Below are 15,773 nucleotides of genomic sequence, written 5' to 3'. Positions count from 1 at the left end.
AAAATGAGCAAAATTTGTGTTATTGTTATTGTGTTATTATTTGTTTTTTCCATAATTCCTGCATTGTGGCATTATGATATTAAAACATATGCGATTATTTTTGTTAAATATTGTTTTTATTCAATTTAAATAGTAAACATTAACAATACAGGCTTTAATCCTTTTTTTTATAATTTTATTTTTATTTTGATTGAAAGTAGACATGGATAAAATGCAATAAAATTCACCCACTGACAAAAAAATTCTACATATTATATATATATATATATATATATATATATATATATATATATATATATATATATATATATATATATATATATATATATATATATATATACATACAATTCACACAGGCTCACTAAAATTAGACAATAGAAGATTGGAAAAACGTTGCCTGGTCTGATGAGTCTTAATTTCTGCTGCAATATTCAGATGGTAGGGTCAGAATTTGGTGTCGACAACATGAAAGCATGGATCCTGCCTTGTATCAATGGTTCAGGCTGGTGGTGGTGGTGTAATGGTGTGGGGTAAATTTTCTTGGCACACTGGGTCCATTAGTAACAGTTGAGCACAATGCCACAGCCTACCTGAGTATTGTTGCTGACCTTGTCCATCCCTTTATGACCACAGTGTACCCATTTTCTGATGGCTACTTCCAGCAGGATAATGCTGCATGTCATAAATCATAAATTAAACTGGTTTCTTGAACTTGACAATCAGTTCACTGTTTTCAAATGGCCTCCACAGTCACCAGATATCAGTCCAATAGAGCACATTTGGGATGTGGTGGAATGCGAGTTTCATATCATGGATGTGCAGCCGACCAATCTGCTGCTATTGTGTGAAGCTATCATGTCAATATGGACCAAAATCTCTGAGGAATATTTCCAGTACCTTGTTGAATCTCTGCAACGAAGGATTAAGACAGTTCTAAAGGTAAAATTAGGTCCAACCCGGTAGTAGAAGGGTGTACCTAATAAAATGGCCAGTGAGTGTATATTTATTATAAATTAAGAGTAAGTGATGTCAGCTGAGCTGAACAAATAGTAAAATACTGTTGGTTGACTATCATTATTAATAATGCTTCTGGCCCCGTGGCTGAAATAACAATTCATTTACTTCAGACCGTCTTTTATTCCCACAGTGTGCTGGGTTATTTCCCAGAAGACAGGCGTTCAAAGACGACACTTAAAGGCGTCGCGCACCACAGCAGGATTTAGACAATCCCCTTTTTATTTCCTTCGAGAGGGCTGTGTAAATTTCAGTTACACATACTCATGCGACCCTGAAATTAGCCAGCTGACAAGAGCACCAACATTAGACAGGTAAAATAAAAGCTTCGCATTGATTAAAGAACCTGCTGCAGAAATCATTGTTCTGAGTCAGCAGGAGGCTGCTCCAAACATATGACTCTGACATAAGAAAAGGAAACTTGTATTTGGGAAATGAAGCAGAAAAATTTGTGCAAGAGCTTAAAAACACAGCAAAATGAATTAGTAGGCATGCATTAATTTGAGGAACATGATTAAGGATTATGAAATGACCCGGATGAAAGAATAAGCGGGGTTATGCAATGATAATCCTCTGATGAATGACATCTCTACTAGTTAGCGGTGCCTACCAGCTATTGAACTTTGGGGTTGAGTCTGTCCACAGTGCAAACTCTGAAAACAGAAATGCATGATACATTTTTATATAATAATAATAATAATAATAATGACATGGTTTGAGTTAACTTAATGATCATTTGACCGATGTGATTTCGACCAACAACATTCATAAAAACCTAGTATAAAAGTCTTACCTTAAACAGGGTTTCTCAGGTTTCATCAAGCCAATTGTAAGACTTTTTAAGACCCTTTTAAGACCATAAATGAAATTTTAGATATACATGGCTAATATTTGTAAATGGCTTGATTTATTTTTCGTTGTCACAACAATACAAATATCAAATATAGTTATTTGTTAGCCACATATTTTAATGTCAAAAAAGCAAGGAAAGGAAAAGTTTATTTTTTAATTAAATGACAAATCTACCATTGTTACAAGTTTATTATGAGGCAATTAAATACTCAAAAAAAAAAATATTATATATATATATTTGTTGGCTTTTGGTCCAAATGAATATTCAACCTTATGAGTTTTTATAAGAAAACCCTAACTTTCATGCCTATTTAATATTTGCACATTTAAAACTGCACATATTCATCGCACTATGTTGCACTGATTCATTTTGAATTGTACATATGCATTGCACATATACATTTGCAATTATGTTCATATATATCTGCATACTTCTGAGTATTAATAGCAACCTATGTTAATCTATTGTAAATCTCTATTCATAACTAATACAACCTGTATATAATATTTATAGCACATCCATCTGTAAATATTACCCATAGTTTTTCTATAATTGCACTTTATAACGTGGATGGATGTCAGCCCAGTTGGGTAGCTTTACTTGGGCATAGAAAAATTAAGGGTGTGCACACAATAGGCTAACCAAACTGTGCTGTGCAATGCGTTTCGGTGAAGCTTTGGTATGGTATGCTTGTATTTTTAGTGAAAAGCATGCCTGAGTGCGAAACTAAAGACCCAACATTACTTTTAAGGGATTTCTTATGGATTTATTAATCATTCATACTTTTCAATGAATGCAAACCATCATAGTTTATTAAAGATATTTGCGACCATCAGCAAACCTCCCAATTGGGGCTCCACGTTGACTTTTATGAACATTTATGAGCATCAAAAGTGTTGGATGTTTTCAGCGAATGATTTGACTGTCACTGCTGTAGACTCACACTGAATCTGCGTGTGCATAAAATAGTAATATTATTATATTATTAATAAGAATAGTAATATAATTGACCAATATGAATGTTCTTTTGATTTATTTACAATACAGTTTGTGCAGTATTTTTTTATTGTATTTTAGTAGATATAACAGACTTACTGGCTTTGTTAACCAAATACGTGGCTCTAATTAAATTTGCACTGTAAACATAAAATAAAAGATAAAAAGTTATTTTCTATATTAAGTTTTTAGTTTTGATACTCTTAAAATAATTCCACATAAATGTGCAGATTTTTTTAACAAAATTATGTGCAGAAATAGCAAAAAATGTCAGATTCTGTCTGCCCCTAGTTATTGCATACCAAATGACTTAAAATAATACAAAACAATATAACTAAAACATTCTACATTGTACAGGGTGCTTTTCTTCAGTTGAACCGAACAGTCACATCATCGATGACACAAGTGTGCCCGGAAGGCAAAGAATTTAAAGTGAGTGCTGGCTGAGGGGGAGTGGGAACAATCGCACCCCAACATGAAAACACCCTAAAGACCCGTTTAAAATTATTTATGACCTGCAACACAATATTTCAGTAAAGACTTAAGGCCTAATATTTAGTTTTTGAAATTTAAGACACTAAGCAGACACCCGGAAACAATTTTGAACTATGTTCTATAGTAAAAAGTTTTAATAATAATTTAATAAAAATATTTAATTTAATAATAATAATAGTTTTTTATTATGTTTTTCAGCAGTGGCCTGAAAGTAATTAACAGCAAATGTTCATATCTGAGAGCCTTTTAGTTCAAAGCAATCATAAACATGGAAACATTTCAGTCTTTAGTTTGATCAATTAAAGGGCCTCCAAACATTAAAACAATAACATTTATTGCTTCATCTGAATACTGTATTGAAACCACACGCATTCAGTAAATACACAAAAAAAAATCATACAATTATATATGGATGCACAAAAGGCAGTGAACACAACGCTCTACAAAACACTAGTTTACAGAAATTTAAAAATTCTAAATATCAAAAAACGCACGGCTGCAAAACATGCAGCCAGCTGTTCTCGGTGGGACAACTCGGGGTAGGACTGTCAGGAATGACACTGAGCTAGTCGGAGCGGTCAATAACCACCCGCCGGAACAACGAAAACAACTTCTCATAAAATAGGAGATTGAAATGCTGTTATAAATTAATGCGAATCATCAAATCAGTCTGAACAAGAGGTAAATGTACCTGACATAAACCACTCACTTTCAATGCAGCGGAAAGACCGCATGATTACACTAAAGCGAAGAAAGTTTACATCCCGTCAGTTACACACAAACGAGCAGAAGGAAAGAAGTGTTACGCTAGGCTCGAATCATTTCACAGAACAAAAGATTGCTATGGCTTGTATTTGCTTGGAACGTAACTTGAACAGTGGCCAGTTTATGCGTCTTCAGGCGGTAAACTCCACTGGCCTGATGCTTGACACTGTGTGCCTAAAATATTAATACACAAAGGAGACACGTCCTCGTTTTAGAACAAGACTGGATAGATTAGACCTTTTGAACCAAGACTAAAATATTAAAAGAAAAAGTCCAGGTTAAATAAAACTAAAGGTTTGCAGGGGGAAGAGACTTCTTACAAACTTGTATTTAACCATGGATATTTATGCAATTAGCTGATGACAGTAAGACACCTAAAAAACTTGAGTCCCTATGATGAAACAGATTGGCAAAAACCCCATGACGTCAAATTAAGGAAAGAAATTTAGACAGCTTAAAACCTTCACTTCAGCAATAAAATCATATGTACATCTGCATAAAGTGTCCGTTTGGGAAGTTTGGAGAAGTTAGGTGGACTCTCGACCAGAAAGGCGCATGGCGGTAGGTTGGGTGTTGCTTGGGATGACCTTTGTGGAAGGCCACTTGAGTGTGTGTGTCGTCTTAATCTCCACAAAAGCACATTGTTGTTTGGGGTAGGAGTGTGCAGGCTCTTAGTCTTGCTCCATGGGCTCCTCTGCGCTCTCCAAGTCCAGTGCCCCTGACCCAGTGTCGCCCTCTGTTGGAGAGTCTATGCTACTGCTGCTGGATGTGGGTCCAGAGGCATTGTCGTCAGTGCTACTGCTGCTGACCTCACTTGGCTCCTCTCCTTCTCTCAGCTCAGGGCTCGAGGCCACGCCTGCTGGTGCTCTCTGCTCTGATTGGTCCATATCGCTGGGCTCTTCTGAAGAGTCATCTGAACCACAGGGAACCTCTCTCTCTGTAAACGTCTCTCTGGAATCTGCCACAGGACACTCGGGTTGTGTGCTGGAAGGCTCTGTGTTAAAAAAGAAAAAGAAATGCATTATAGAAAGAATAATGAGCTATTTATAACAAGAAATAATTTGAACTATGCCACCTTGGTCTTCAGAGTTTTCAGCCGAGCCTTCATGTTTACTTTCCTCCTCTTCTTCTTCACTCCCTTCCTGCAACATGGATGACGGTGATTCAGGGTCCTCTGACTTATCTGAGGGGCTTTTGCTCAGTGTGGATCTGGGGGTCTCCACAACCTGCTCGTCCACATCATCTTCGTCCTCCTCATCTTCGTTGCCATCCTGGCTGAATTTGAGTCTTTTAACTTCGTGTTCCTCCTCCTCCATTCCCTCATCTTCCTCGTCATCCAAGTGTTTGTTTTTTACAGAGCTGCCAAGTGGTCCACCAATGCCTGACGCAGATGCATCACTGCAACAAAAAGAATGAAAAAAATGGCCATTTCTATATATTTATTTTTGCTGAAGGTCAGCAGAGTTAATTATTTACCACGTTAAAAGATAAAACATGTTTATTGATTAAACTATCAGCACATTACACACACAAGATGATTATTTGAAATGATTCATTTGTCTCTTTAATACTTTATCTCACTGGATTTAACTTGTTAACAAAGGTTCAACAGTGGATCCACACCTCACTTCTTCTTAACCTCTAGACCTCTAGTTTAGAGGTTTTCAACGTTTTAGGACACACGTCCCCCCACATTTAGACAATTTCACTTGCACACCCCCTCCAAAATTATAATTCACGTGCAAACACCATTCACATATTACTTGCTGCATTTAAAGTGTGTAGCATTAATCACGTTGAAACATAAATGTATAGCTCAACTGATTCAGTGTGATGGCTGAGCCTGTTTCTCTGAGGACAACATGGTTGGATTCCTGACACGACTAACCATCAATCATCTTCCACTGTCAATAAGTGTGAGCCATACCATACTTGCTTTTGATGTACGTACATACGGAAAATGCTGCTTCCCAAAACCAAGTTCGCAGAGCCCCGACGGTGTGGTTGAGTTGAACATTGTTTACATGGACACCAATACTTTAATAGATTTTAATACACTTAAGAAAATACTCCGATTAAGAGTCTACCATGTAAACAATGATTTAGGATCACCTTAATCTGACTAAACTCGTAACTGAACCAAATAGAAATAGAATCAAGACATGGAGTATGCATATAATAGTGGAAATACAGAAGTAAACACTGCAATCAAACTATTACCGTCATGTAGGACTTTGCCATATTTTTAACAAGATACACACGTGGCGGTCCGTAAATGACTGCACACAAACACACACATCGCAAAATGCTGAGGTTTTTTTCTTTCCATTTGGCGTGCATCATTAACCCTTTGATGCACTACATTATTTTTCTATATCTATTTTATAGCTTCTGCATCTAAGGGTTAAATTCCATAACACTCTCACCAGTCCTTACTCCTTATTTACGTCTAATACCCCAGTTTGTCATGGGGGCATGACTGAAATGTTCATGATTTAAAGTGAAACTCTTACATTGAAGCACTTTACGCAAACACCTTAATTATATTACCGTCTATTAAGGCAAATAACTAGATTACAGATGTCCATGTAAATGTAGTCAGTAGTGTCGTTAAAGTTAGTGAAAGGTCCAGAAGAGCATCCAGCTGATTTTGTTTGACGGTTCATCGGTATTACTTTCATTCACTGTCATTCATTTTAAAAAGCAACCGGTCCATTATATTTGTATAGATTTTACTCTAATGCATAAACTCTACAGGTGCCTGACAGTTAGATGTGGAGCTAACATTAATCAGATTCACTCTAATGAACACACAAAACTTGTCATCATTATTTACTCAAGAGCATGCCTCAATGTCTTGTGCCACCCACAGATTAAAAAACCCAGCTCTAGCACTGTTCTTCTGGTTTTTCTGAACCCACCCTCCCTCCTTCCCTCTATTTCCTTACTTCCCATTAACAATCCTATGATCCTCTTTTCCCTCCTAGGTTGAATTTGGGGGTCCAATCACTCTACCAAAACATTACAGAGACGGTACCCCCACTATTAGTCTCAGGGCATCTTTGTAGGATGCTCCATCAACCTACCGACCTATTCACCGTTTATCTTCTTACTTCCTCTTCATCCCACTGTTCCCCTACCATCCCTTTCATCCTTTCAACAAAGTCTAGCTCAAAAGTGTGTCATGGTCCATGCAGGTGAAAAGTGCATGAAAGATGAGCTGAAATATGATGTCTACCTGGTCGTTTTGCTGTGTCCCTGGGGTGTGTTTGTGTCTTTGTTTTCAGTACTGTCCGGAAGGCCATTTGTGGCCAGCGAACTGGACATGGAGTGTTTCTGTCTGTTTAATGGTCTGGGTGTTCCTGGACCGTTCACTTTCCTGAAATATACAGTGCAATATATAGAGCATATATTTTTTAAAATGACTATCTTAGGCTTCATATACTTTCCTTACCTCTCTGTAAATGCAGATGTGTTTCCAGACAACATGACTCCATTCATTCTGTTGACACCACTGCAGCCATTTTTCCTACAAAGAGGGCAAAAAAAAGCTCTTCATTCATTTCAGAGTAAATGATCACATTTTGTTTATTTGTCATACAGAAGATCTTAATCTTTATGGCGAACAGTAATAACTTACTCAGATGTTGGATAAATACAACTGACCACCATCACATTCTGAAGAAAAAGAGAAAAGTCAATATTATTAACCTTCACGATTCTACTGCTATAAGGAAAGGACAAAAAAAATAAAAGCTGGACTGCTTGCATTTGACTAGTAATCAAACCATTCAATGAGCTAAACTTCCTCTTTACTTGGTAATAAAAGCCCATTAAGCAAACATAAGCATACAAAACACTATAAGCTATCTTCTATATTGATAATAGCACACCTGCAAAACAAATTCACATTACCGTAAACCAACAGTGTGTCTTTATGGAAATCAGAGATAGCAAGTAATAATATTCCACATCCGACTTTGGATGCAAACTACAATACAATGCAAATACAAACAGAACATACAGGAAAGGGTCTGTCACCATTATAAGGCCAGGACAAAAAGGTGAAAGTATTTAAAGCAAATGGACCACTGCTTTCATTTATTAGTTCCTTATTTCCTTTATACAGGTCCTTTATTATTTTTAAGAATGCACCACACACTGACCTTCTCTACTCCTCTGAGAAACTTCTCAGTTCCTGTGTAGTTCCTCTTAGGTTCAGTAAGCAGCTCGCACAAGCGCTGGATAGTAAATGGGATCCTGGATAGAGCAGACATTTGAATTAACTGGTGCATCCTCCACAACAAACCACTAAGAATTAGGACCATAACATCATTTTTGTTATAAAACAACAGCCAGGAGAGGGCACACTTGCTCTGGGGTAAACACCCAGGCCCTTTCCTTTTGTCCAAAAGCAAGTTACAGTAAGCATATCATTAGGGCATTAAAAAAAAGATTTCTTACGTTCCTCAATTTTTAATACATTTTCTGTACATTATACAAAACAGGCATTTAAAATGTAATTTACCCTTCGCTAAGCCCCGCCCTCTTTAGTTACGTCTATTACAATATGTATGTGCCCATGTCAGACATTCTCAGGGATTTAATTAGTCATTTTTGGCAAACAGGTGAGATATCTGAGAAAGGCAGACAAAAAAGGACTGCAGTATGCATTTCGGGGGTATATTTCATGACATAATACGCAACCGATTAGTAAATAATTTAATCAAATTTAAAGCTAAAGCCTAGCCGCCTCATGTGCTGAGCATTCTACAGCTTAGTTCATGCACAGCAGGTTAGGTGAAATTTAAAAATAATCTAATAATAACTAATTAAACCGTGATTTAGCTTTTTTGTCAAAAAGCCTGATAGACTAACTGCTGTGCAATGAAATATAGCGCTACTAACCGATGAGGAAACTAGCATGGACAGTGCTTGGACATATAATTCATTCATAGAAAGAACAGGAAATTGATAGATTGTGCCGAATATTAGCATCATTTACCCATAACAATGTACAATATCTATAACTGTCAGTATGTTTGTGTGCTTTTATACCGTTTCTATTCTAATTTGCAGTTAAGTGGAAAAAATAAATAGATTGAAATGCACATCAACGTATAAATGGCAAAAGTGAACAAATAGATTTTTCCCTACCAGCAAATATTAATCTGACACCAAATATAAAAGCAGACACTAACTCGCTATATTGTCATCACCAGTGACTAAATCTCCAAAAGACAGACTAAAACATCAGTGAATTGTAGCCCTGACATGGGCATGAGGGTTATAAATTACTGAAAAACAGCTGTGGGTGAAGTATATTGATCGCAAGAGCTCAGTTTGTCTGTTTTGTTCTGTTGATACGTAATCCAATACTCGTAGCTTGAAACGGAGGAAAAACATGAATGGATTGTGCTGCTTTTATGGATCATCACACAGCTTGATTCATGCTGGCTTATCTCCCTTTGGATTTTAGGCTTTAAAATGGGAAAAAAATTCCCCAACCCCATCCAACAAATGTTTAGGATACCGGGTATCAGATTTGCACAAGCCATATGCACAACGCTTTGGTTTGTTTCCCCCGCTTAAAAGCTTGACAGACCTCCTGCACATAGCTATGGTTGCTAAGCCACGATTGTTGTATGGTGGTTTTCAGGTGTGGCTTAGCAAAGGGTCAATAACGACTCAGATAATACTGTAAATATACAACAGTTTGTGCGTATTACTATAATATTAAAGCTCATTTGCTACTTATTTTGAAATAAAACCCATCTAAAATTAGATATTTCATTTTTTTATATATATATATATATATATATATATATATATATATATATATATATATATATATATATATATATATATATATATATATAATATTGTACACAATAGCTTGAATAAATGACATTAAGACTTCATTGCTCTGAAGTTCATTTCTCAAGCAAACCGATGAGCTGTGGACACTGAATGACTTGCTTGATGTAAATGTAATGATTCATGACATATCGTGTAACGGATGTGGAAAATGACACTCAAAACGCAAGCAGGGAAAATGTTTTTAATAGCACCATGTAATGATTTAATGTAATGACTAACAAACAATGCGTCAACAGTCATCTCAGACATGCACACAGGCTACTGATGCATATGTCCATGAGAACAAACTACTACTACTACAATGGTGTCATTTTCTTCCCAAATTTGCATAGGGCATTGGTTGATGAGTAATGGCCTGTTTCCATTGAATGCTACGGTATGGGTCGTTACACTCTTATGGCCGTTTCCACTGTCAAAAGGTACCTAAAAGCAGGGTGTGAATTATACACTGACAATTAAATGACATCTATTTTATTAATGCAAAATATTTCATTTTTCAGTGATTTGTGATATAGTTTATGTATTCTGACCTACAATATCCTGTGATATTGTCCTCGCCAAACCTCACTGTAATTCCCACCCTGCCTAAAAGTGAACCTTACCGTACCACTTTTTGGGTACTCTTTCAGAAGGGTACCTAGCACAACAAAAGGGTACCAAAAGGCAGAGCAAGACGCGCAGCTGAATGCTATTGGTTTAAGTCATTAGCAGGAGACAAGTCATTAGCAGGAGAATACAAACAAAGGACCACCATTTTTAAAAACACAGCAGAGACATTCGACTGTAATACTATATACATATAATAACAAGCCATGGTCGACCAGAGCTTAAACAAGCCTTGTTGTCGTCTTGATGAACAGCCACAAAGCCAAGAAGAGCAGAACTACCCTGTGCCCCATAGTTGTTTACAAGGTCATCTAAAGCACAAGCGGTTTTGCTTCCTCACTTGAGCTCGCCGTGTGTCTATATTTAGAATAACAAACTTCTTGATCGAATGATAATCACACATGATTATTGAAATGTTTTTGACACCCGATTCTTTCAGGAACAGACAAACGCAAGAGTGATGCATAAAAAAAACAACGAAAGAAGCTCAACAAAACAAAGGAACAAAAATTATTGTTTTAGCAACCTAAAACATAAACAAACTGCCATGTTTAACTATTAGCATCACCTTTTGGACTATTATGAACTCAGAATGATGGAATGACTTTCTAACAAGAGCTTGAACATGAAGTGAAGATTAAGGATACAGATGAGAGGTTTGCACTGATGTTGCATGTTGTTTTTAAACTCAAATAAAGCCTAAATGTATGTGATGTCGTTCTTCTGTAATCGGTAACATATCGGAAACTATAAGTTTCTACATGTGTTCATACATGTTGCATTTATTTATTTATTTTATATAAATTGCAGATGTTTCAGTAAGCCATTTCGCACTATTTTGCATCATTGATCTGCAGTTATAATCAAATCTTGTTCATAGACAAGTTAGTACTGAACATTTATACACAAGTATTTATGTGTATAAAGCACCTGTTTTGTGAGAAGTGCTTCTTATATGATATGTGAATGACCTGTACTGCTTTACTTTGAAATGTCCTCGAGCGAAAATGATGTAGACAAACCTTCTGTCGTACACCAAGCCCAACAAAAGAGGACCATTTTTACCCTTTAGGTGGTTGGATTCCAAACCTGATAAAGGTGACCCGTACCGTACTTTACCACTCAGTGGAAACGGGACATTAGATGTTGTGCCGATCAATTTCAGATAATGAATGATAGACATTAAAATTGCCACAACACAATCCCACAGTTTCGCCAAGAATAACAAACTTACCCATTGTATTCATTGACAATCTTTAGGATTCGCTCCTTCATTTCTTCAAAGGGAATTGACTCCACGTTAGGGTTGGCAGGCCCTCGTTGCTCTGGAGCCGATGCATGGAAATCCTCCATTACTTTTTCCAGTTTAAATACGAAGTAGGTTTTAAATTGAGACCAGGACACCCTGAAGAGATATACAGCATTCACAGCTCAGTTTATTTTTAGATTTGTCAGTCACAAAGCTGTTTATTATATAACTTACTATTATATGGGCTTTAAATGATTTGGTTGCAATTGTTACATAATGTGAGTAGAGTCCAGGGTGATGTGAGTGGCATAAAACCAGCACGACTGTTAATAACACATTTCAGTGTCATTGAGCAAATATATTTGACAGCAGAAGTATTACAAAGAGATAGATATTAATATTTTTTTAATTTTCATTCATGTATTCTAAAGAGTTCATGAAATGAGAGCAGGTCGGCCAAGTCAGATCTAGTCGATAAGTACAAGGTTTAGTTTGTTTTGGAACAAAACCAAAAGGTCATATAACAACCCACCCTCTGGTGTTACCTAAAAAAGCAGTTATGATTTTTAACAAACCACTAGAAGACAAAGGTGAAAAGGGTTTCTGTGTCCCACTTAGATCACTCATAGATATTTGAATGTACTTACAGGGTTTCCCCAGTCTTTGCAATATGGCACAAAAACTGGTCCAAAACTGTAGACGCTTCCTTCTTCACCTTCTTGTCAAAATCTGCAGGAGACAAAAGCAAAAGTTATTTTGGAGTGCATGCAACTCCAAATCCTGCTAATGCATTTCAGTCTATCAATAATATTTTAGTTCTGATTGACTCCATTCTAGTTCAGACATCACAAATATAAGGAGGAAATAGTCGTTTATTGTTCTTTCAATTATTTGTTCGTATTTTCACACAACTACAAAGCGGCTCTCTTTCTAGATAATCTTCATGCATTAAAACCAAACACAATTTTCTATTCTGAGCGTCCAGAAACAACTATAATATTATGCACACCTTTATGAAAATATAGAATCATTTTCCAAGCACAGATCTATTAACAGGCAAGCAGTGCAACTATGATAAACATCTAGGTTATGTAAACATGTCGTTTGTAATCTTAAACTCATTTACAAGTTCCATAACTTTGTTATATCTTTTAGCCGTTACCTTTCAACAATTTGGAACAATATATATATATATATATATATATATATATATATATATATATATATATATATATATATATATATAATCATTTAGTGATCAAAACCACTTCCACTTCCCTAAAAAATAAACAATATACGTATATAAAAAATAAATATAAGAACGGCAAATCACTCATTTACATCAAATAGGCCTTGATCAGACAATTGTGAGCTTTCATTAGAAATATGAGAAAATATCCTATTCCAAACACACTTACATAAAGCTCATACAGGTACAATAAATAGTAGTATTATATTATTTTGTCACCAAAACAATTTGTACTACTCACAAAAATCATTATTAAAACATATAAATAATAATGAGAAATTATTCATTGATATTTTTTTAAATAAACTAGGCTAAGAGCAGAGCTAAAGTGCAACTTAAATGAAAGATTTCTCGTTAAATACAAAAAGAAAATCACGTTAAAGAAAGAACAAACTCACAAAGAAAATGTTAAAATCATTCACAAGTTTATAGTTAACACTGAACACACAGATGTGTAAGGTTAGAATACTTAATTCAACTCTACATCATAGCAGTCCACTACCTAGTAAACTCCAACAATAGCCTTTTTATTAACGTATTAATAATCCAACCCTCCATTTTCTGACAGAAATTTAAAGTCGTCGTAAAAATAGAAGAATGAAACCTGCTGATCTGCTCTTAACACACAACAGACCTCGAAAAACAGGAAAAGCCATTTAGCCACAGGCCATGCTAGCATGAGCTAACTCACATTAACCAGACAATAACCACATATAACTCCATCCTAAACTCGCCCTGACCGCCTCAACACACGCGACCGGGTACCTTTGAGAGCCTCCAGAAGAGTGTCTATCTCCATGTCTGTGTTGTTTTCCCTGTCTCCTGTTGGAAAGCGAGAGCTGATGGCTGCTGTTGAGCTCAGTGAAGAAGAGGAGATGGGAAACATTTCAATATGGCGGCGACTGCGACGTCACTGCCGGCCGCTCTTCAGGAGCGCTGGCTGTTGCGCAATAGCATGGCCGCGTTCCAAAGCCTAGTCAGCCTCCTATTTAGGCATCATTTCTGGGTGGTTGAACACAGTGTTTTTGTTGCTGTGCAGCAATACCTAGTGAACGTCTCGTGTAGGCGGTATTTTAAAGCAGAATAGTCACATTTCGAGCTAAGTGTATGATCATAAGTGCTGTTAATGTTTAGCAGCCTACAAGGATTTGAAACACTTCTATGTGACTTGAATTATTTAACCTATTTATACCTGAACTCTCGTCTGTAAATTTAATTAAACATTAGAATGACTAATCTGGCTCTGAATTGTAACTAAAACAAAACGTAGCCTAGCCAAATCATTCAGCTACAAAGCCTAGGCTACTACAGGGCTGATGTCTAAATAAATTGTCTGAGGGGTATTTATATTGCACTGTACTGATTAATAATAATAGATAAATATAATACAAACTGTGGAATGGTCATTTAAGTGTACACCCATAATGATATTGAAGTAGGCATCCTGCAAGGATTTGAAACAACCTGACTGAAATAATCAGCCCATCCAGCAAGCATTTTATGTTTTTAAAAGAGGTCTAATAGATGTCCAAAAATAGTCATCTCGGCTAAAACAAGGCTAAATTTGGGCTGTCAGTGAAAATAGAATAGACGTTTAAGAATATAGGCCAAAACTAGACCAGTCATCAAATAAACAGAAATGAAAGACTACACATATAGAGTCTGTCTATTTTACGACTAGTCTAGTTTTGGGCTATTCTTACACGTGTATTGGATTTTCAGTGACAGCCCAAGTTTAGTCTTGTTTTAGCCAAGCTGCCTACGTTTAGATGTCTTTTAGACGTCTATTAAACCCAAAAGTGTTTGCAAATAATAACTGAACACTCATCTTTCTGTCTAAACACGTGACTGTTTCTTGCTCTTAATTTTACAAAATGTACTTGTAACCATCCAACTAAAACATCATGCTAATATTAGGTCATCTTTATAGTGTCTTTTAAAAATGTTAGTGTTTCCAGTGCATAGACTATAGCCTATTGTCTGGGGGTTAATACAATATATTGCAAGACAGCATGGAAATAGGCATCTTACCACGATTTAACAACAACAACAACCTGACTGAAATTAATAGACTATTTATAACTGAATACGTCTCTTTTAATAAGCACAGGTAGGACCAAAGTTGCTCCTGAATTTTAAACTACCATACAAAACATACAAAAATACATTATGCAAAAAGAACTGCATAAGACAATGTTAAAATAATGCATATTTATTCTTTACATTTTTGACATACTTCTGTATAAAAGGACAATAATACATATAATATAAGACATTTAGAAAGAAGAACAGAAAAAAAAACACGAGAGAAGAACATTCCTGGTGCTCCATCTTTTCACACAAACATAACATGAGATGAATAATAGTCTCCAGTTAAATAAATCTCATCACTGATCCCAGACCAGTGACAGGAGGTTGGAAACTAGTCACAAATATAATTAAGCACATTGTGCTAATGAACATATAAAAACACACATCAAAACACACCCATTTTCCCACATTCACACAAAAAAAGCACAGTCAACACAGTAAAAGGCTGCAATTACACAACAAAACTTACAGATTACAAATTCTAAAATGAGATGGGTAAAATCATCATGTTGTCCTCTGAGATAATGACATTTTTATTTATACATTTGTTTTTTTCCCAAATTCAGCATTTAATT

General features: G+C 35.9%; 1 protein-coding gene and 1 long non-coding RNA gene across 2 annotated transcripts in view; one reads left to right on the top strand and one right to left on the bottom strand.

Moving 5' to 3' along the window:
- LOC141386348 (uncharacterized) overlaps window positions 1-15,773 on the top strand; it is a 68,255-nt gene that overhangs the window by 27,808 nt on the left and 24,674 nt on the right. The gene's annotated exons all lie outside the window — the stretch shown is intronic.
- Window positions 3,672-13,996, bottom strand: ppp4r2b (protein phosphatase 4, regulatory subunit 2b). Its single transcript, NM_001110371.2, has 9 exons — window positions 13,873-13,996; window positions 12,506-12,587; window positions 11,844-12,014; window positions 8,290-8,383; window positions 7,764-7,801; window positions 7,578-7,652; window positions 7,362-7,502; window positions 5,199-5,521; window positions 3,672-5,117 (listed from the first exon to the last, which is right to left on the bottom strand). Exons 1-9 carry the CDS (start codon window positions 13,904-13,906, stop codon window positions 4,795-4,797), a joined length of 1,281 nt encoding a protein of 426 aa, NP_001103841.2. The 5' UTR covers window positions 13,907-13,996; the 3' UTR covers window positions 3,672-4,794.

Source organism: Danio rerio, chromosome 6, assembly GCF_049306965.1.
Source record: "Danio rerio strain Tuebingen ecotype United States chromosome 6, GRCz12tu, whole genome shotgun sequence".
Lineage (NCBI taxonomy): Eukaryota > Metazoa > Chordata > Actinopteri > Cypriniformes > Danionidae > Danio > Danio rerio.
The sequence above is the reverse complement of the archived record's forward strand: the minus strand, read 5'-3'. Positions and strand labels throughout refer to the sequence as shown.